Source organism: Cebus imitator, unplaced genomic scaffold (assembly GCF_001604975.1).
Source record: "Cebus imitator isolate Cc_AM_T3 unplaced genomic scaffold, Cebus_imitator-1.0 Scaffold103, whole genome shotgun sequence".
In the NCBI taxonomy this organism is placed as follows: domain Eukaryota; kingdom Metazoa; phylum Chordata; class Mammalia; order Primates; family Cebidae; genus Cebus; species Cebus imitator.
The window spans coordinates 5,573,252-5,596,227 of record NW_016107418.1 but is presented as its reverse complement, the minus strand read 5'-3'; the positions used below and the strand labels follow the sequence as shown (position 1 = coordinate 5,596,227).

The 22,976-nt window shown below is 40.9% G+C and overlaps 1 protein-coding gene across 1 annotated transcript in view; it reads left to right on the top strand.

The window, feature by feature from the left end:
- Positions 1-22,976, top strand: part of ATP8A2 (ATPase phospholipid transporting 8A2) — a 654,052-nt gene that overhangs the window by 146,589 nt on the left and 484,487 nt on the right. Inside the window, exons 6-13 of the mRNA XM_017537537.2 lie at positions 14-54; positions 5,301-5,374; positions 7,597-7,666; positions 9,186-9,313; positions 10,546-10,657; positions 17,560-17,725; positions 19,980-20,107; positions 21,173-21,250. Of these exons, the coding sequence (XP_017393026.1) occupies positions 14-54; positions 5,301-5,374; positions 7,597-7,666; positions 9,186-9,313; positions 10,546-10,657; positions 17,560-17,725; positions 19,980-20,107; positions 21,173-21,250 (797 nt within the window). The remainder of the gene's footprint in view (positions 1-13; positions 55-5,300; positions 5,375-7,596; positions 7,667-9,185; positions 9,314-10,545; positions 10,658-17,559; positions 17,726-19,979; positions 20,108-21,172; positions 21,251-22,976) is intronic.

Genomic DNA, 22,976 nt, shown 5'->3' with positions numbered 1-22,976 from the left:
TTCTCTTTTTCAGTGTTAAGAAATGGAATGTGGCATACCATTATGTGGAAAGAGGTAAAAACGAATTTTCAAGATGTACCAGAACTATTGGTTTGAAGACATGTAATGAATTGCTGGTCTTGATTGCAGTATAAAGTTTGTGTTAAGACATAGTGGAGTTTTCCATGAGGTCTGCTGAAACCTGAGACACGTTTACTCTGTCTCCTGCCCCTTCTAGTATGGGCCCAAAGTGTCACTCCAAGCCATGAACTTCATTGCGCCTGACTGACATTTCTAGAATCTCTAAGTATTTTCTAGTTTGTAAATCCAATTTGAGAAACATTTTCCCTGGTCCTCTGTTGTCTTAACCTAGGTTAAAGTTTATTTTTGTTTTTAGCATTTGTGATTCTCACTTCTAACAATTTTGGCTGGAAAGATCATTAACTACAGAGTAGTGGAACGAGGGTAACAAACCATCCCACTTCAGTTCCAGTGCAGGGCTGCTTGAATTCAGCCAGTACAGTAGTTGCTGCTCTTAATAGCAAGGGAAGCTTTGTCTCCATGCCCCTGGAAGTATGAGGTTTGGAGGGTTGAAGAATGGTGTGGCTTTTTGGTTGTTTATAGTGTTGAGTAGAAAATTCAGAAGAAATCTGCCATACCTTCTGGGTATTTTATATCTGATAAAATTAGCTTTTTAAATGAATGTTTTATCTGGACCTTCTTAATGGACACAAGATGTGTTGGGGGATGACTCTCATTAGTCCAGCATTCAAAGCCGATTAACATGATTTCAAAAGAAAACAACTTTTTAGAAAGGTAACTTGAAATAACTTTTCTTGCTAAACATTTAGTAAACAGTGTTTTTAAATGGCTCTTACAGTCTTTTGTATCTGAAAAATGCCCGTGATATGGTAACTGCAGCATATGCTTTAGTTTTCGTTTTACTATGCTTTGTTTTAGGAGAATCCCCCACCCTTTAAAGAAATTTCTCCTTTATAGTGTTTTGCAGTAATGCCTTAACCTTTGTAGCAGTCTCAAAGTCCTGTGTTGCAAACATTCATCAACCTCACATTTGGAAGGGTCGTGGTTCTTGGTCAGGAGGTTGGGAATTCTTGAGTCACAGGCGGAGAACTGCTCCCAATGCTAAAGGAATTCAGAGGTTCTCCCAGCACTGGGAAATTGCCCCTCTATTTCTCTAGGGTTCCTCTTGTTACTCCTTCTCCAGAAAGGTATCTGTATCAGCTGGAGTAAAGGATGATTTGGATTCAGAGGTCCTGACACTACTTGAAACAGCAGAAAATGGAGTGATGGTCTCTGATTGATGGTCTTCTGTGATCCAGGAGCTGACGGCTTTGTAGGCTCCTGAAACTCATGACTGTTTCTCATGTTCATTTTGGGAGAGAAACAATAACAAACAAACACCAGTTAGATACTGTACCGCATGCCTTTTTATTTCAGTTTAAGATATATGATGGGGCGCGGTGGCTCACGTCTGTAATCCCAGCACTTTGGGAGGCCGAGATGGGTGGATCACCTGAAGTCAGGAGTTTGAGACCAGCCTGGCCAACATGGCAAAACCCTGTCTCTACTAAAAATACAAAAATTAGCCAGGCATGGTGGTGGGCACCAGCTACTGGGGAGGCTGAGGCAAGAGAATCATTTGAACCTGGGAGGCAGAGGTTGCAGTGAGCCGAGATCATGCCACTGCACTCCAGTGTGGGCAACAAGAGAGAGATTCCATCTAATCAATCAATCAATCAATCAGTGTCTATCTATCTATCTATCTTGGCATGTGCCAGAGATTGTATTAGGCACAGGAAGAATGATGCACAGTGCTTTCCTTAAGGAGTTTCAAACTTCAGTGGGCATCCCAGTCACCATCCACAGGGCCACTAGAATCCAGATGGCTGGGCCCCACTCCCAGGCTTTCTGATTCACTGGGTCTTGGGTGGGGCCCTAGAATTTGCACTTTAAAATTCTTAGTTGAGGCTGATGCCGATGGTGTAGGGAGCATACCCAAGAACCACCGGTGTCCTGGGAGAGAGAGGCAACTAACCCCGTGCAGTGATGTTGTTGAGCTCTGTGTAGGAGAAAGCTTCAACTTTGGGAACAGCTGGGAGTGGCCACCCATCTAGATCCGGTGGTGAAGTCAGGAAAGTCTGCCCTCAAGAGATGCTCTAGTGCTGTCTTGAAGGGTGAATCAGGGGTAACCAGCTGCAGAACTGTGAGTAGTTCAGTGTGAGGATGAGAATACAGGAGAGGGCAGAGATGTCAGGCAAGGGGGAGCTGGCTGTCCTTAAGATCCTGAAAATGATAACAATCTAATCTGAAGTGCTGAAGCTCAGGTCTGCCGCCCCCTGGGCTGTAGCTGAGTTATTGGTGAGGGCCCAGAGGCAGCTCTTGGGTGGATCTCAGTGGCTTTAATTGACTTCGAGAGGATCTTTTAGCTACTTCCTCAAAATTAAGAGACTTGAGGAACTCTCTGGGGCTAGAGTAGATTCAGGGATCTGGAGGGTTTCTGTTACCACTGTACTAATTCTTTGAGGGAATATTGTACACACAAGGAACAATCACGTAAGAACATTACGTAGAAAATCATTTCCAGGCCGGGTGCTCTCATGACTGTAATCCCAGCACTTTGGAAGGCCAAGGCAGGTGGATCAGTTGAACTTAGGAGCTCAAGACCAGCCTGGGCAACATAGCCAAACCCCATCTCCATAAAAAAATACAAAAACTAGCCGGGCGTGGTGGTGTGTGCCTGTAATCCCAGCCACTCAGGAGGCTGAAGTGGGAAGAACACTTGAGCCTGGGAGGCAGAGGTTGCAGTGAGCCTTGATCACGCCACTGCACTCCAGCCTGCGCGACAGAGTGAGACCTTGTCTCATAAACAGAAAACAGCTAATTAAAGAAAAAATCATTTTTAAGCAAAATCCAAGTAAGTAGTTTCTCATGTACACCAAACTTCTCAGTACTTGGTTACTGGGATATGAATGCTTCTTTATTTAGAGACTAAAGATGAGAGAAAGCCATAATTTCTCGTCCTCCCACTTTGAATTTAAAAAAAAATTCACTTCCTTTTTTCATTTGAAAACATGACAAATTTTCCTGTCTAGTGTTTTTTTCTTTATTAATTACTTCTTCTGATTTTTATATTTAATTAAACTATTTCTATAAAATATTTTTCCTTTTTTTTTTTTGACAGAATCTCACTCTGTTGCCCAGGCTGGAGTGCAGTGGTGCTGTTGTGGCTCACTGCAGCCTCCACCCCCTGGGTTCAAGTGATTCTCCTGCCTCAGTCTCCCCAGTAGCTGGGACTACACGTGCCCACCACCATGCCCAGCACTTTGGAAGGCTAATTTTTTTTTTTTATGTGAGATAGGGATTTCATTGTGTTGGCCAGGCTGATCTTGAACTCCTGACCTCAAGTGACCCACCGCCTCGGCCTCCCAAAGTGCTGGGATTATAGGTTTGAGCCACTATATCCAGCCAGGAAATTTTTACTTTTCAAAAACACTTACAATTCACATAACATCCCTTGCTTTTTATTTTTTATTTATTTATTTTTTTTTGAGATGGAGTCTTGCTCTGTTACCAGGCTGGAGTGCAGTGGTGGGATCTTAGCTCACTGCAACCTCCGCCTCCGAGGTTCAAGTGATTCTCCTGCCTCAGCCTCCTGAGTAGCTGGGACTACAGGTGCGCACCACCACACCTGGCTAATTTTTGTATTTTTAGTAGAGCGGGTTTAACCATGTTGACCAGGATGGTCTCCATGTCTTGACTTCATGATCTGCTTGCCTTGGCCTCCCAAAGTGCTGGGATTACAGGTGTGAACCACCACGCCCGGCGCCATCCCTTGCTTTTGTACTGGTGGTTGTTAAAATAGCTTTGTAGCATTTTCTCCACATTTTAATAAACAACTTAAAGCACCAATAGGATACCTTTCAGTAAATTTGCCTTTTTCCCAACAGAAAATTAAACATCAGCACCTGCCAGTTTATAAGATCTGGTAGTTTTTCACAAGTATCATATCACTTGAAATTCCTGGTTTCTAAGAGAATAGTAACGTGGCTAGAATAGGAAATAGAAAGCATAAGTGCCTATTTTGAGCTTTGCAAGTATTACTGTACTGGGAATGGTCTTCTTTTGTCATCAGGTAATTCCAATGTCCTTGACCTTCACAGTCATGATGTCCTTTCAGTTATACTTCTGCTGATGGTGACTGACATTTACATGGACCTCTTTTATGCCAGGTGCCATGTATACTTCCTTAGTCACTGAATCCGCCTTACAAGGCCGGTGGCACTGTTTTCCCGTTTCAGACATGAGACGCTGGGGCGCTGAAGAGGCGAAGCAGCTTGCTGAGATCACAAAGCTAGCACAGGGCTATAAAGCTAGGGTTGGATTTGAAAGCCCCAGTTCTCGCTACCCTGGTGCTTTCTGCAATGTTACTGACAAGATTTGTAGACACTTGGCCATGGTGCCATTTTGGAGACTATAGCCCTTTTCCTTGGCTTGGGATCTTCCGTCTGGTGGAGTCTGTTCCCCAGAGTGGTCTCTGACTTTGACTGTGATTCTTTTTCTGGGAATTTCTTAAGCCTGTACAAATCTCCATTTTATGTGGTGTATTTCCAGGGGGCCTTTTAGGTGCACTTTTCATGGGTGAATTTAGTGTTGCCTTTTAAAAAGAGCATTGGCCTTCCCTGCAGCTTGCCCCGTTCTGAATCCTGGCTCTAACACTGAGTAGCTGTATTACTGTGGTCAAGTTATTTTGTTCAGCACCTCAATTTGTAAAACAGAGAAAAATATATAAGTTAACTTAGTTGATCTTTACAATTACTCTATGAAATATGTGTCTTTATCCCCTTTATATAGATGAGAAAACTGAGATACACAGAGTTTACATAACTTGTTCATCGTTACACAGCTCATCAGGGTGCAGTGGGAATTAAGCCCAGGCATTAGGCTGGCTCTGGAGGTGTGTGTGTGACCATCCTACTCCACCACGTACAGCTGTGGAGATGCTCAAGTGTTTGTAAATGGATGGATAATTGTAAGAAAACGAGATCTTTATAGCTGTTCTGATTTATCCCTTTTCTCCCTCCCTTTGCTTTGTTGTTAACATTGCAGAAAGGCAACATTACTAGTGGCTGCATGGAAGTACTTTCCTTTGGTTCTTGTCACGGAAAATAATTTGGGCTTCTCTGTCTTAAACTTCATGGCTTAGTTATATAGTAATTTTTCTTCAAATATTTAAGCACCTTTTTCACCATGTGTGTTTTCTTTTCTTTCATGCCTCTCTGTCCTCGTTGCTGGCTCTCTAGGTGGCAGTGGGAGACATTGTGAAGGTCGTCAATGGGCAGTATCTTCCAGCAGATGTGGTCCTGCTGTCCTCCAGGTCAGCTGTGCTAGTGAGCACCTTTTTTTTTTTTTTTTGCAATAAATGTTAAGAACAATGAAATAATAAGCGGTGACTGGAGCAGTCTTGGGCCACCTGTTCCCTTCTACCATCCTCTGTCCCATTCTTCCATTTCTTGTCATTCGCCTTCTCCTGCCGTGACCCTTGTTTTCCTTCTCCCATTCATTCCTTTGTGCTTTTTCTGAACTCTTTTACGTGTATTGACTCCACTTAGCCTTCTGGCTTTTTGGGGGATGGTTCTTATTTATAGGGACACTGAGTCAAGAGCAGCGGAGTGGTCATTTCGTTAACGTCAGTTTGCAGCATATCCGTGATTTCAGAATTTGTTTCCTGATGGGCTCTGCCAAGCAGTCTGTCCTGTAGAACCCAGAGCTCCACTTTAATAGCTATTCAAGAACCACAGATGTTTTCTCAGTGTAAACGTGACCAGCAGATGGTGTTTGCTCTTCATCCGTTCATGTTTGGCCCTTTTGTGTCCAAGTGTCATTTTCACATTCTCCAGGTAGCTTTATTCTAGGAAGGAATCATCACTCAGTGCAATTCTTGACATTTTTTGGGCTTGATGCAGGACCGTATATAGCTAGGAAAGAAAGCCAAAATTAGAACAAGAATAGACATCTATTCTTGAATTCAAGATTAAATTGTGTGACGTTAGGACTCTAACTTCCTATATTTATACACTATTGGAATCATAGATACTCATGCTGCTTGCATTTTCTTTGATTGCAGACAGCGTTTCTTATGTTGAATTTAATCACTAATGGATTTTAAGCCTAAGCATTAGTTTTCTGCTTGAGATAATAGATTTTAAAATAGGACCCCAGGCCTATGGAGGGAAAAAGAACCAATAACGCAGGGCTGGATTTATGTTTGCCCATATTGATTAATAACAAAGAAATTCTTAGAAATATTGAATTATTGATCACTTGATAGTTTGGGCTATAAGTCTTGGCTGTGACCCTAGAAAATTGTGTGTGTGTGTGTATTTTTTTTTTTTTGGAGACAAGGTCTACTCTGTCACCAAGGCTGGAGTGTGGTGGCACAATCGTATCTCACTGTAAGTTCAAACTCCTGGGCTGAAGTGATCCTCCGATCTCAGCCTCCTAAGTAGCTAGGGCCACAGGTGCATGCCACTGTGCCTGGTACATTTTTAAATTTTTTTTTTCGTAGAGACTAATTTAGAAAAAGATTTTTAGATGTTGCCCAAGCTGGTTCTGGAACTCCTGGCCTCAAGCAGTCCTCCTGCCTTGGCCTCTCAAAGTGCTGGGATTATAGGCGTGAGCTACAGTGCCCAGCTAGTTTTTTTTTTTTTTTTTAAACTTAGTCTTAATATGGGATTGCTTGAGCTGTCATCATATTTCCAGCATGCTCCTTATTAGTGTCTGAGTGTGTGCTATGTGCTGAACAGCTGTTGAAGAGGTTGGCCCACTTAATCTTCCCAATAACCCTTGAGAGACTTCTTTTGCACGTGACAAGATTGAGATACAGAAAGACTAAACAATTTGCCAAGGCCGTATAGCCCATAAAGGTGATGCCGGGGATTTTACCTTAACTAGTGGATTGCAGTCTATTCTCTTAAATCACTAACTATGTGAACTTAGCTAAACTCAAAGATTATAAATAGGAGTACAATATCTGTTATGCTTATTTTTATTCTTTGAGTTTTCTGTCTTTAATGATAGGTATTTTGATGAAAAAGTTGGTCTTGAGATTGTGAAAATGGCAGAGAAGCAAATCCTTGCTAAGCCCATGCCTCAATCCTTCAACTCCTCTGGCTGTCATTTTCTTTAAAAAGCGTGTGTGTGTCTACTGGCCATACCTTGGGCAGCCTTTTCGATCAGGCCCAGCCCCAGACTTGAAGGATTGCCTGAACTCAGTGGTTGCATCTGAGCGGGAACATCATGTGTTTCCCCTTCTCTTTCATCTTCAGTTCATTCCTGTCTTCTTGAGGCTCAGCAGTCATTATGTGGGGCTTACAAGGGCAGATCATCTCGGCAAATGACTGAGTCTGTACTGCCGCTAAGTCCCAAAGATGAGTGTGTGTTTCCTTTTCCATCATTACTCCTACTATAGTGGTTATTTATAACAAATTATTTTGAAGGGCCAATCAGCAGGCATAGATTCCATAATAGAAATATTATAAGCTGTGAATTTGTGGAAAGGACTTTACTAAACTTGACTCTTTCTTTCTCTCTTCTCAGTGAACCTCAGGCAATGTGTTATGTCGAAACAGCTAATCTGGATGGGGAGACGAACCTTAAAATACGCCAGGTAAAGTCACCTCTGATGACTTGTGTTGTTATGGTGGACCCAACTGCAAATGTGGTCCCCACACATCTTTTTCTAAAGAAACAAGATACTCAGCACAAAGGGTTAGGCCTTGCTGCTAATGGAATCTATGGGAGGAATATGCTATCTATGATGAGGGGAAACACGTAAAGAGAGCTGGAAAAAGCGGGGTGCATCAAACTCTAGGTCCCAAAGGGTGCCAGGCATTCATATGGCGTCCTACTGAGTTTTTTGCCTGTGATGCTGGAGAGAGGGGACATCTCAGCAAAGCTGAGTGGGTGAGAAGGACACAGCTTAGTGGACAAATGGAGCAAAAAGCTCCAGGTACCCCAGTTTACATCATTGTTGTAATAAAGATTCTAATCCTAGAGAGTGACATAATTAGATACAAAACTTCCATGCCTTAAAGAAAACTATTCTTGTCATGTATTTTAATTCTAGAATGAAGAACAGTCTTTTTTGGTTCTTTTTTTTGAGATGGAGTCTCACTCCGTCACCCAGGCTGGAGTGCAGTGTCGCAATCTTGGCTCACTGCAACCTCTGCCTACTGGGTTCAAGCAATTCTCCCACATCACCCTCCTGACTATAGGTGCATGCCACCACACCTGGCTAATTTTTATATTTTTCAGTAGACAGGGAGTTTCACCATGTTGGCCAGGCTGGTCTTGAACTCCTAAACTCAAGTGATCTGCCTGCTTTGTCCTCCCAAAGTGCTGGCATTACAGGCATAAGCCACTGCACCCAGCCAAAATGAAGAATGGTCTTTGACATATAACCTTTTTGAGGATTTTGACAATTAAAAAAATTTTGCTGCTTAAAGTTGAATTCAGAAATTCTATCTGTATATCTTTCTTTTCTACTGTAGATATTTGCTTGAAATTTTTTTTTTTCCATTTGAAGAAGAGTTACAGCCTGGGCACCATAGCAAGACCCTATCCCAACAAAAAAATTTAAAAAATAGCTGGGCATGATGGCACACACCTGTAGCCCCAGCTACTTAGGAGGCTGAGGTGGGAGGGTCACTTGAGCCCAGGGTTTTGAGGCTGCAGTGAGCCATGATTGCACCACTGCACTCCAGCCTGGGGGACAGAGTGAGACCCTGTCTTTTATATAAAAAGAGAAGAATGCTAGATAGTGTAAAATATTAAAGGGCTACTCTATTTTATTTTCATGACCAGTGTTAGAGTACAGCTAGTAGATTATCCTTGCTGTAGATGCTGGAGTATGTTAGCTATTACTTAGGTGCGGATGTTTCCAGAACAGTGGCGGGATCTTAACTTTCGGCTTCATTAAATTCTTTTGCCATTTTCACATTAGATTGGTGTGGCAAAAGCTGCTGGGAAAGTCTGCCTTGAGGGGCTGACAGTTTGATTTGTTAGCTCCCCAAATTATTCCACTGGGGATGCCTTATTTTTCCTTTTGATTAACCACACGGATGCTGAATGGTGCCCCTAAACATAAAAGACTGTGTTTGATTTCCTATTTTGGTTTAATCTTTCAGGGTTTGAGCCACACTGCTGACATGCAAACCCGGGAAGTTTTGATGAAGTTATCTGGAACCATAGAATGTGAAGGGCCCAACCGCCACCTCTATGACTTCACTGGAAACTTGAACTTAGATGGGAAAAGGTATTGTATTCCTTTTCCTTGTTCTCTGTTAAACTATGTGACTAAGAATTACTGGAGCTTTGGAAAACATGTTTGTTTTCTAGTTTTGTAATATCTTAAAACAGTGAGATTTCATACCTTTAATTTAAAGCCTTCCTTAAATTTAAGAAAAAATCCCTGAGCCAAAGGTTCTCAGATGAAGCTCAAAGCATGTGGCATATTCTTTCTGTGCCTATTTTCTGCCAGGAGGAGACATAGTTTTAGCTTCATAAAATTGTCCAGAAAAGCAGAGGAGAGCCATCTGAGGTATATAAAAGCTAATACACATGTTACATAAATGTGTATTTTTTTTTTTTTTTTGCTAGCCTCCTTCTAAGGAGCATTTGTTTGTTTTTAGAAAGCTGAGTAAAATGAACGCTTATTCTTTCTTTAGAATATTCAGTGCCCTCCTGTCCATACCTGTTATCTTTGTCCTTCTGGCGTTTGTTATGTTGTTCTGAAGCTGTCTTTTGTTATGATGTTGGGTTGTGGTTTCTACCTTCTGGCCATCTTTTGTTTTGTGCCTCTTGCCAATGCCCCCCACCCCCAACCCTGTAACCCAGCCTCTTGGGCTGTCCTTTCTATTTTGATGACCCAAGGCTTGGAAGGACCTGATCATGGGAATCAACCCAAATTACTATAAATATGACAGCTAAGTGTGAGTGCTTCTTGGTTTCATTTAGCACATATAACTATTCTATGGCCTCCCCATTTTGAATTTCTAAATTACCACTCAGGTCTTTATTTACTCATTAAGTCATCCTTGACAAACTTGATATGATAGGTTGCTGCTTTTTTTTTTTTTAATTCCCTTCTAATAGTCTGTAAAATACACTAGATTTATTTTACAAATAATAATAATACTTCCAATAATAAAACTTATTACAAATGAGTAAGTTTCAGTTATTATTTTAGCAACTTCCTTTCTGGGTGTTGAGTTTCATAACAGGATCCTGAGAGATATAATTCCCTCTAACATTTTATAGAAAAAACATTTTTTCTGTAGTGATGAATGGATAAAATAAAGGTTTTTGTAGGTCTTTTTGGGATAGATTAAGCCAGTGGTAACCTTTGTTGCCTGTGTTTCTCAGTGAAGTAGTTCAAATTGGAGCAAAGGGAACATTTGATTTATTGTGGGTTCATTTTTAAGAAAAAAGCTCATGCTCATTTTCCAGACTATCATTTAATATCATTTTTTTATTTTTTATTTTTAGCCTTGTTGCCCTTGGGCCTGACCAGATCTTATTAAGAGGTACACAGCTTAGAAATACTCAGTGGGTCTTTGGCGTAGTTGTTTATACTGGACATGACACCAAACTCATGCAGGTAAAACATTACTGATTTCAGTCTTTTTTTTTCTTTCTGCTTTTATTAACTAGAAGGTAGAAAATGCAGATGTTACATTAGGAAGTTCAAACTTGTCTATGAACCTAAATTTGGAAACAAACTGCCTTTATTTTCATTCCTTAGGTAGTTTCTTCTAGATTTCTATTCTCTTATCTGGTATTTGTTGCCTTTTGCCTGAAATACAAATGATCTTTGATTTCTAGATGTGGGGGAACATTCAGTTCTAACTTATTTTATCTTCTGGACTAAAGGGGGATTAGTTCTAACTTTTAAATTTCTCTTTCTACTTTTCCTCTTTACCCCATTAATTAGGATTTTATAGAAAATTATCTTATTTAACTGAATGTTGGACACTTTAAAATCAGTTATTTTTGAACTGTTTATTTTTCATATACCAAAGAAAAAAGTGAAGTTAAAATGATGATTTTGCTCTTTTTCCCTGTTAATGTTTTTTTAAAAAATTGCTTGTGAATTTATAGGTCACATTGATATTTTGCCAGACAGCTTTGGAAATTCTACATAAATCAGTGTTCCTATATGTCATTTCTTACATTTCTTTGGTATCACTTGGCATCTTGTTTTTGCTAATGGTGGCTATTAATGAGAATTGACTTTTCAGCTTGTTTGCTCTTTTGTATAACTTCTAAAATGCACATTTGGCTGTATTTCTTGATTAAAAAATATTTAGTGTCCACCATGTATCAAGAGTAGCGCTAGACCGTATGGGTGCAATAGTGAGAGGCCCAGTCTTACCCTTGGGGAGCCAGTCGAGCTAAGGACTAATATACAATGACAAAGCAGAGAGATACTGGAATGTGTGTCGTGACCAAGTGCTGTCAGTGTGTATAGGAGGGCCATCCAACCTAGGTTTGGGGGTACCTGGCTGCTAAGAATGATCCCCCTGGCAGAAGCATATTTTAGATATTGAGCTAGGGAAGGGAGACTGTTGTGTCGATCTCCTCTTTGAGGTCAAATGACAGCCAGATGAATGAGGTAACTATCAGAGGAGATGAAGCTGGTGGCTACCTCAGCTAGTGAACACATTGAAGACAGGGACAGATGAGATTAGAAGGGTTGAGAGACTCTCTGAAGTTGGAGAGGATTGCTGGAGTTGCTGAGTGACAGGCTGATCAGTGTGTAGAATCTTGTTCTTGTACTTCTGGGGTAAACAGTTTCTAGCATGAGAGAGCTGGGAGTGATCCATGGGAGTAGGAAGCCAAAGGCAGAGCTGTTGAAGGTTATTTGATGTTGACAAGTAAGGAACTGAAAGACTAAGGCATTTAATGGGGTCAGCGCTGTGATTTTGAAGATGAGATAATAGTGAGGCTGGACCACAGAGGAATGCCATGAGCCAGTTGTCAAGTCTTCAGTGAGTGACAGGGAGCAACTGAGAGGTTGGTGGCCTGGCTATGGGGGAGGGGCAGAAGGTAGTGCATTTTATGAGTGAGTTTTTTTTTAACATGTCATCCAAGGAATAAAGATCCAGAAGTATTATCAGGTCTTGAATACACATCTGGTCATGTTACCTTCAGAGGCCAAAGGATGCAGATGTCTACTTGCTCACCCTCTGCTTGGGTATGCTCAAGGGAGGTATGTCCTTGACTGTGTGAGGCAAGGAGGAGGAGAGCTCTTGAGGGAGTCGTGGTACAGAGAGAAGTTCAGGAGCTGGAGCGGTAGGGCCCCAGTGCAACGGGGCGGTTGCAGAGGTTGTGTACTGAAGCAAGGCGGGAGGGCTCCGTGGCAGCCAGAAAAATGAAGAGCTGGTGAATGCTGAGAGGCAGCTCTTGGGTAGATCAGGATTTTTAGTGTATCTGAGATGCGCCTGATCTATTGCCACTGCTAGGTCCTTGCCCATTCACAAGGGCTGACTGGAATGCTTTAACTTTATTGTTTCTGAGCAGCCTGCATATGAAGACTTTATCCTGATGAATGGTTTAGTGCTCTAGCCATGCAAGAACTCAGGAGGTTGAGATTGGTGGACCAGTTGGGACCGGGAGTTTGAGACCAACCTGGAAGACATAGTGAGACCCCATTAAAAAATAGTTTAGCACCCTGCCACCTAGAAAGTGTCCTTTAGCTCCCATAGTGCAGCGTCAGTAACCTCTGCTAAACACTTTTGGTGCTCCACTAACCACAGATCACTACTTCTGTTTTTGTTTTTGTTTTTTTGAGACAGGGTCTGGTTTTCTTGCACAGGCTGGGGTGTGGTGACGTGATCTCGGCTCACTGCAACCTTAGCCTCTCAGGCTTAAACCATCCTCCCACATCAGTCTCCTGAGTAGCTGAGACTACAGGCATGTGCCACTATGCCTGGCTAATTTTTGTATTTTTTGTAGAGACAGGGTTTCACCATGTTTTCCAGGCTGGTCTTAAACTTCTGAATTCAAGTGATCCACCCACCTTGGCTTCACAAAGCGCTGGGATTACAGGCTTGAGCCACCGTGCCCAGCCTACTTCTGTTTTTTTTTTTTTATGATGAAGTGGCAAAGAGATCATGGGTAGCTAGCTCACATTTGGTCAAGGTTCCAATACTAGTTTTAAGACTGTGCATATTATAAATTTAAGAAATTTCCAAACTTTCTTATACATTGGAGTTTTTTTTTTTTTTCAGGGTGTCATTGTTTTTCTAGAGCATACACTGGTAATACAGCTTTTGCTGTAGAAAAACAATATTACAAGTATGCTCTAGAAAAACAATATTATATGAGTTAATCACACTGTTTTTTAAAATGCTCCAGTATCTCTTCAGTGAGTAAGGCATGCACTGATTTTCCATTCTGTGAGCGTGAGAGGCACTTGTCCTTGACCCTGGGTGTGATAAGCCTCTTTGCAAGGCTTCTTGCATGTTGATTGCTCTTGTATAGAATGATAGAAAACCCCAGAAACATCTGTGCTAGACCTGCTGTGCCTTTAGGGCTGAAACAATAGGTAAAAATAATGAGTTTTCAAAAGAAATATAACACACATAGCTGGAAGCCATCCTGTTAGTGAAATAACAATGTTTGTGTGTGCTTGTGCTACTTGACCACAGAGAGGAAACTCAATTGCTGTAGGGTTCTTCTACCCTTTTACCCTTTTTTTTTTTTTTTTTTTTTTTTTTTTTTTTTTGTTGGTTTAGTGTTTCTTTCTTGTTATTTCTTCTTTTTTTTTTTTTTTTTTTTTAGGTCTCCTACCTCAATGCCTTTCGTCCTTCAAGGTTCCTCTAGTTCATGCTTAGTTTACTTACATGCAGAAATATTTCAGTCTACTATTTCTATTGGTTGATTTAATGGGAAAAGGAGATTATCACACTAATTACAGCACACATAATTACAACAAATCATGCACTATTCTGAGCAATGTACATATATCAACTTGTTTATTCCTCACAATGGCTAGGTAGTATCATGCTCATTTTACAGATGAGGAGACTTGAGGCACAGAGTGTCCTAGTAATCCAAGCTTACAAAACTAGTAAAATTCAAAACACAAGCAGTCTGGCTGGGTGTGGTGGCTTACCTCTGTAATCCCAGCACTTTGGGAGGCCGAGCCAGGTGGATCACCTGAGGTTAAGAATTTGAGACCATCCTGGCCACCATGGTGAAATCCCATCTCTACTAAAAATACAAAAATTATCTGGGTGTGGTGGCACGTGCCTATAATCCCAGCTGCTCAGGAGGCTGAGGCAGGAGAATCAATGAACCCAAGAGGTGGAGATTGCAGTGAGCCAAGCTTGTGCTGCTGTACTCCAGCCTGGCAACAGAGCCAGACTCTGTCCCCTCCTACCCCCCCAAAAGGAATAAAAGCAGGCAGTGAAACTCCAGAGTCACTGTAACTCAGGGGTCCCCAAGCCCCAAACCACAGTCTGTGGCCTGTTAGGAACCAGGCCCCACAGCAGGAGGAGAGTGGCAGGCGAGCTAGTGAAGCTTCATCTGTATTTATGGCAGCTCTCTATCCTTTTCATTACTGCCTGTGCTCTGCCTCCTGTCAGTCATCATTATAAGTTCTTCTGTAAAATTCTTAAAGTACCTGGCTACTTCAGTGTAATGGAATTATTATAATTCCATTACACTGAAGTAGCCAGGTACTTTAAGAATTTTACAGAAGAACTTATAATGCCTTTAGGAATTTAACATTAAAAACTCATCATTGGGCCAGGTGTGGTGGCTCACGCCTGTAATCCTAGCACTTTGGGAGGCTGAGGTGGGCAGATTGCCTGACCTCAGGGGTTCATGACCACCCTGGGCACCATGGTGAGACCCCTGTCTCTACTAGAAATACAAAAAATTAGCTGGGCGTGGTGGTATGCACATGTGGTTCCAACTACGCAGGAGGCTGAGGCAGGAGAATCACTTGAACCCGGGAGGCAGAGGTTGCAGTAAGCTGAGGTCACACCACTGCACTCCAGCGTGGTGACAGAGTGAGATTCCATCTCAAAATTAAAAAAAAAAAAAAAAAAAAAGAAGCTCACCATTGATCACTGCAAATACAAATATTCACAAAGTGGGAGTGAATAGGCTGAGGTTGGCTTTCCACAAAGAGCATGTGTTAAAGCCTGAAGTTTTGGGATCATTCCTCTTCTGTTGGATGAAAGATACATTTTTCTAATCCTCCTAATTGGCTGGAATTCAACCACTGAAAAAGATCAGAAGTCAATAATAACGGGGTCATAGAAATGATGTTTGAAGTTTATGATAATTTTTTTCCTGCCTGTACATTTAGTAAATGTTTATTAAGAATGTTAAGATCATGCTTAGTTTTTAAGAGTTAGGATGCACAGTCCTGGACCTGGCCTGCTGGCTCTTACCATGAGGCCAGATGTAGATGTGTCGTCCCAGTCAACCTTGGTATAGTATTTTGATTGATGATAAGTTGGTGTTTACTAATGGATTTCCGTTTAGACTCCTGAGGAATTTTTTTTAAGTCTTTAAAGGATGAATAATTTAGAGAAATAAAGTAAAAGGGAGAAAAGTAGAAATAAAGGAAAATGCTGCTGTGTTGTTTAGATATTTAAAGAACTTAGCTTTTCAGAATCACCAGTGCAATCCCCCAACTCCTCTATGCCAAAATAATAGTACTTTTGGTTTAGCAATAGAATTTGTATAACAACTTCAGTGATGTGGTATAAATTTTTCTTGGAGCTTAGGAGTGAATTGCCTCATGTTTTCATCTCAATTTCATTTTCACATTGTGACTTTATTTGTATTCTTATCTTTGGAGACATTTTCATCACTAGATCAATTGAGACTAGTGAAGGAGAAGGCTGACTTCAGTTTGGCATGAGGTACCATTTTTTATGGTTAGTGCCTTAGAAACTTTCAGATCACCCGAATTTGTCCAATCGGCGCTGTCTCTTAAAAGCCCGGGCCCGTTTCGTAGAAGGAGACCTGCAGGCTGGCGCTCCCGTGCGAACCTCTCCCTGTCCAGTTCCTGGCTTCTGATTTAATTCAGGAATTATTTCACCTCTGGAATGGATTATAATTAATTCCCCTGTGGCTTTCCTCTCTTCAGTGTCTCCTTCCTCCATCAGCTATATTACTGTACTGGTTTCCTCTGGCTGCTGTGACAGATTTCCATAATTTTAGTGACTTAAAAAAACTTGAGTTATTATGCTGAAGTTCTATAGGTCAGAAGTCTAATATGAGTCTCCTTGCACTAAAACTCAAGATGGTGGCTGCTGTTTTCTGCAGGCCTCCAAGGGGAATCTCTTTGAAAATTTCTCTGTCACCACCTCTCCCTCTGAGCACAATTGGGAAAGGTTCTCCCTTTTGATGACCCTGTGGTTATACTGGGTCCATTGGGTAATCGGGGATAATCTTTCCCCATCTCACAGTCGCTAATTTAATTTAATCCCATCTGCAAAGCTCCTTTTGCTGTATAAAATAACATACTTGGGCCGGGTGCCATGGCTCACGCCTATAATCCCAGCACTTTGGGAGGCCAAGGTGGGTGGATCACCTGAGGTCAGGAGTTCAAGACCAGCCTGGCCAACATGGTGAAACCCCGTTTCTACTAAAAATACAAAAAATTAGCCGGGCATGATGTTGGGCACCTGTAATCTCAGCTACTTGGGAGGTGTGGCACAAGAATCACTTGCACTTAGGAGGCGGAGGTTGTGGTGAGCCAAGATCACATCACTGTACTCTAGCCTCGGCAACTGAGTGAGACTGTCTCAAAAAATAAAATAAAATAACAGGCTCACAGTGCCCTAGGAGTAGGATGTGGGCATCACTGGTGGGAGGGGGTCATTAGTTTTCCCACCACACTACCTTCAGATATTTTTAAATAAAATGACTCTTCCTACTCCTACTTCTTATTCACAGTTCTCCAAGTGAACGTTTTGTCCATCCACTTATTTTGACACTCATTAATATTCTGTTTTGCATTATTGGTATGTATGTGTTTCTGTATGTCTTTTTATTCCTCAAATTCTGGACTCCAGGAGGAAAAATATGTGCTTTAGAAATATCTCCTTGTATTTACTGTAGAGCTGTGCAATTACTGTGAAGGTCTTCTCTAGATTTTTATGATATGGAACTTCTAAATTCCTCTTGAATTACCATTGTTCTGATTTCTTTGAAACTGGACTCTATTTAGAACCTGTTGTGTTCTAAGATAAGCAAAGTGACAATTTTATGCTAAGATATAATCATAAGAAGTACAGAATGAATCATGTATTGTTGGAATGTGTTCATTAAACTGGTAGAGTATGTTGTCTTCATTACTTAAAACTAGCTGTTGATTCAGAAGCATAGTATACTTTTGAATTGCATTGATTATTTGGCCAAAAAATAGTCTTTTGCTTGTCGGTTGTTAAATATGGTTGTTTTACCTCCTTTCCCCCAACCCCTTTCCCCAAATGTGTTCTCTGACCCTTACTGACTTTCAATGCCATTGTGTAGAATTCAACGAAGGCGCCTCTCAAGAGATCAAATGTTGAGAAGGTGACTAACGTGCAGATCCTGGTGTTGTTTGGCATCCTCTTGGTCATGGCCTTGGTGAGCTCAGCAGGGGCCCTGTACTGGAACAGATCTCATGGTGAAAAGAACTGGTACATCAAGAAGATGGGTAAGTGTTAGGGTGAGTTGCTCATTCGAGTGGAACAAAATCATCCTTGGGACATTCTTGCAGGCATGGTTGTTGTATGGTGTCCCTGCTGTCCTTCTGTTCCCTTTGGTTACTGTACATAATGCCAGTCTTTCAAGGAGAAATGAGATTAGGATCATGTGATGAAGTGAAGATGGGCACATTTGGGAATTGATTCATACCCAAATGGTTATTTTAAAACCCCGTGTTAAAGTATTTTCTTAGGGGCTGCCCTAGGAGTTACAGTGTATACTCTTAATTTATCTGAATCTACTTTTGATTGATACTAACTTAATCCTAGTCAAATACAGAACTGTCACTCCAGTGTACCTCCATGTCTTCTCCTGCTTGATGCTGTCATTGTTATATTCCATTTATCTGTGTTGTCAATTCCAAAATACAGTGTTATATTTATTGCTTTATATAAGCTTATGTCCCTTAAAGAAGCTAAAGGAAGAAAGAAAAATGTATATTGACAGGATTTTTAGTTGTTGTTGTTGTTTTGGGACAGAGTCTCACTCTGCTGCTCAGGCTGGAGTACAGTGGTGTGATCTCAGCTCACTACAACCTCTGCCTCCTGGGTTCAAGCGATTCTCCTGCTTCAGCCTCCTGAGTAGCTGGGACTAGAGGCATGTGCCACCACAGCTGCCTAATTTTTGTATTTTTAATGGAGACGAGGTTTCGCCATGTTAGCCAGGCTGGTCTCGAACTCCTGACCTCACGCAATCTGCGCACTTTGGCCACCCAGAGTACTGGGATTACAGGCATTAGCCACTGTGCCCAGCCAAGGTTATTGTATATTAACATATTTACTTACCATTTCCAGGACACTTCATTTCTTCCTCTGGATTTGAGTTACAGCTGGTATCATTTCTTTGCTTCATGTATCTTCATTCTCTCCTCACTCCTTTGCACTGTCATGTGTATTACATCTGTATATAAGTTCAACAATGCAATTTTATGATGCTTTTTGTAATTGCTTTTTAAAAATTGAGAATATATAATTATACTATTATCATTACTAGTGTCCTTTATTTGTTTATGTGGATTGTAATTACTGTCTGGTATCTCGTCTTTCATCCTAGAGAACTTCTTTAGTATTTTTTGCGTTTGTAATTTGTCAGGTATATATTTGTTTATACCTTAGAGATATTTGTAACTAGTGGAACTTAGAGATCCTATTTAGAAACTCCTTAATTCTACAGGAGAACAGGAGAGCAAAGTAATATGTCAGGAAGAAAAGCAACCAGCAGGAACAATGGAAGGCTTGGTAGTGAGTAGGAAGTAAAAGGATTATGGAAAGGTAAACTACTGGCCAGCTCCTTATCTTTCCGTCACAGCCATCCCCCAGAACTCTAACCTGGAATCAACTACAACCATTTGATGTAATTTTCTGGGAAAAAAAAACCAATAACTATGCTTTGGGGCCATTACAATTCTCAACCTCCTTCCAATCGTAGCCTTTTGCTACCTTTATTCTCATTCTAGTTCCCTTTGCAGGCTGCTTTAATACCAGTTAAACCCTGTTGCAACATTCTCTTTAAGCCTCTTGCTAATAAGTTAAGAAGATCTCACTATTTTACCCTTCAAGCAGAAGATCATGGCTGTCAAGGAAAGAACTTCCCCTTGATACCCCAGAGCTTGTGCCCCTCTCTTTCTCTCGCATTGTCTGTTCCTCCTGGAGCTGACGCTGCCTCTGCTGTAGTGGACTCCATCCTCCAGGACCCTGTGCCATCTTTAGGAGTCTTGTTCCCTCCAGACATCTCTTCTCTTCTTTTTAATTAGATTCAAGCTGTCTCTCTTTTTGTCTGCTTCTCTTGTTCACAATTTTGTCCATCTTTGCAGCTGTTTGGGGTATCCCCAATATACTTGTATCTTAGTGAGGTTGTAGGTATTCCTTACAGCCATTTCAAACGCCCGTCTTCTTTTCTACATTCTTTCAAGTTTGCTTCTTTTCTCTGTTCTTCAAAACTTGACACCAGCATTTCTTCTTCTGGATAGCCTTCAGTGACCATGTCTTTCCACTAGAAAGCCTCCTGTAAGCTTCTATTTAATAGATGCATCCTCCTGGCTGGTTACATTGCAGGGCCTGTGTGCCTCCTACAGAAACCAGCCATTGAACTCGCAGTTCCTGACATACAGGAGGTGCTCAATAACTATTTTAACTTGAATCTCTAAATAAGCCAATAGACTTCGGTTGTGAACACCTTTCAGATACTCTGGTTTCTTTCCACAGACACAACTTCAGATAATTTTGGATACAACCTGCTGACGTTTATCATCTTATACAACAATCTTATTCCCATCAGTCTGTTGGTGACTCTTGAGGTTGTGAAGTACACTCAAGCCCTTTTCATAAACTGGGTGAGTATTAAAGCAGAGTTGAATTGCTATTTTCCAATGCTATTTCAGATCTTTTGACATTTAATCAAGCACTCAGAAAAGAAGAACTATATTCGTTTACCATTAGGTCCAGGAGCTTAACTGACCAGGGATGACCAGTGAGGGTGTTCCTGGGGAATGGGGAGGGCAGCGGTACCTATGAAAACATTGTTGTGAAGATTGATCAGATAATGGGGTGGAATCCTGAGCTGGTGTTTGTCATCCAGCTGCACCTGCTGTTGAAGCTTCTAATGTCTAATTAGTGCTGAAGAAAAGGCCTCCTGGGTGTGTTTACTATAGTGGTCACTTGCATATCAAAATTCATTGTGACAGTCAACTTGGATTTGATTGTAAGGATGGAGATAGGATTTGTAAAAGACTGCCACAGTGCTTAAGCCATGGACTTCAGCAGCCAGTATTTGTAGAACAGACACTTTGATGTGCATTTTTATTTGATCTTCACAACAATCCTGTGAACAAGGTCAGAATCATGAGTTAGTCTAGGTTGTGAAATGATTATCTTGAAACCAAATCTTTTATAAATATTTCTTTTTTGAGACAAAGTCACGCTCTGTTACCCAGTATGGAGTACAGTGGTGCAATCTCAGCTCACTGCAACCTCCGCCTCCCAGGTTCAAGAGATTCTCGTGTGTCAGCCACTCAAGTAGCTGGGATTACAGATGTGCGCCACCATGCTCGGCTAATTTTTGTGTTTTTAGTAAAGACAGGGTTTCAGCATCTTGGCCAGGGTGGTCTCAAACTCCTGACCTCAAGTGATCCGCCCACCTCAGCCTCCCGTAGTGCTGGGATTACAGGCATGAGCCACCATGCCTGCCAATCTTCTGTATATTAATTCCATGCTTCCCCTTAAATCACAGGGTTTCTCTATCCTAGTCGCCACTGTATTTCACCCCAACATTTAAAATGAGCATTTATATGAAAATAAAAGGGTTTTAAATTACCCATTCTTAGCTTCTTTTCTGTGTTAATCTGAATGAAGGATTAATATCTATTTTCTGAAATGCTGTCTCTTGTTCTCTCTTTCAGGACACAGATATGTATTATATAGGAAATGACACTCCCGCCATGGCCAGGACATCAAACCTTAATGAAGAGCTTGGGCAGGTGAAAGCCTCTTTGAGAACTTTGGAAATGGTGACATGAGCATGAGGGGACATGAGCGTTAGCAGAAGAACCATGGAGAGGTTTTGCAAAAATACTTCTCTGTGAACATGGCTAGAACGTCTGAAGAGCTGTATAATACTTTTGAATGTACCATTAAATACAAGTGTTTCTCAGTTTTTACTTGCTTTTCAAGACACAGCTATATCGTATCACCCAGAAGTAATGTGTGAAAAAGAAAGAAAGATGTAATATAAAAAATACAGTGCAACATCATTTGGGACCCTTAAAAAAGTATTATCAGGAGCAAATGACAGGGAAAACAATGGCTAAGATACTCACATATTGAGTAACCCTACAAAGCATGTGGGGACCAATGTAGAGGACATATATCCCTCACATGTTCTGGATTTTTTTCTCTGGAATATTCTAGGGAATGGTATCTTTTCTGCCTTGACCCCTGAACTCCTATTGCCTTTACTAAGTTGTGCTGTGCATTGTGTCTGCGTCTGACAAAAATTCCTGTAAGGAATAACCTCTTTTAAAATGTTTTATGTAATTTAATTAATTTATTTTTTCAACTTTTATTTTAGATTCAGAGGGTACATGTGCAGGTTTGTTATGGGTATATTGCGTGATGCTGAGGTTTGGGATATCAGTGATCCCATCACTCTGGTGCCTGAGCATCGTACCCAATAGTGTTTCAATCCTTTTCCCCAACCCTGTCTAGTAGTCCCCAGTGTCTGTTGTTCCCATATTTATGTCCTTGAATATGTAATGTTTAACTTCCAGTTAATAAGTGAGAACATGTGGTATTTGGCTTTCTGTTCTTGCATTAATTCACTTGAGATAATGGCCTCCAGCTCCATCCATGTTACTGCAAAGAACATGATTTCATTATTTTTTTCTGGCTGTGTAGTATTCCGTGGTGTATATGTACCACATTTTCTTTATCCAGTCCACTGTTGATGGGCACCTAGGTTGATTCCATGTCTTTGTTATTGTGAATATTGCTGTGGTAAACACGCTGCGTATGTCATTTTGGTAGGGTGATTTGTTTTCCTTTTGATACATACTCAGTAATGGGATTGCTAAGTCAAATGGTAGTTCTGTATTAAGTTCTTTGAGAAATCTTCCACCGCTTTCCACAGTGGCTGAACTAATTTACACTCCCACTAATAATGGATATGTTCCCTTTTCCATGTGGCATTGCCAGCATCTGTTGTTTTATTGACTTTTTAATGATAGCCATTCTGACTGATATGAGATATTATTTCATTGTGGTTTTGATTTGCACTTCTCTGATGATTAGCGATGTGGAATTATTTTTTCATTTTTTTTTTGGCCGCTTGTATGTTTCTTTGGAGAATGTCTCTTCATGTCTTTTGCTCATTTTTTAAAATAGAGTTGTTTGGTTTTTGCTTGTTCAGTTGTTTAAGTTGTTTATATATTCTGGATATTAGACTTTGTCAGATGTGTAGTTTGCAAATATTTTCTCCCATTCTGTAGGTTGTCTGTTTACTCTGTTGGTAGTTTCTTTTGTTGTGAAGAAGCTGTTTAGTTTAATTAGGTCCCACTTGTTGATTTTTGAGAACTAACCTTTTTTGATGCATTACCATTAAAGATTTTTATTTGATTTTATACACCCTATTTAAACCCACCAGGAACCCTAAGGGGAGGGGGTTGTACCTTCATTTTATAGAGAAGGAAAGGAGTAAGTTATGAAGGA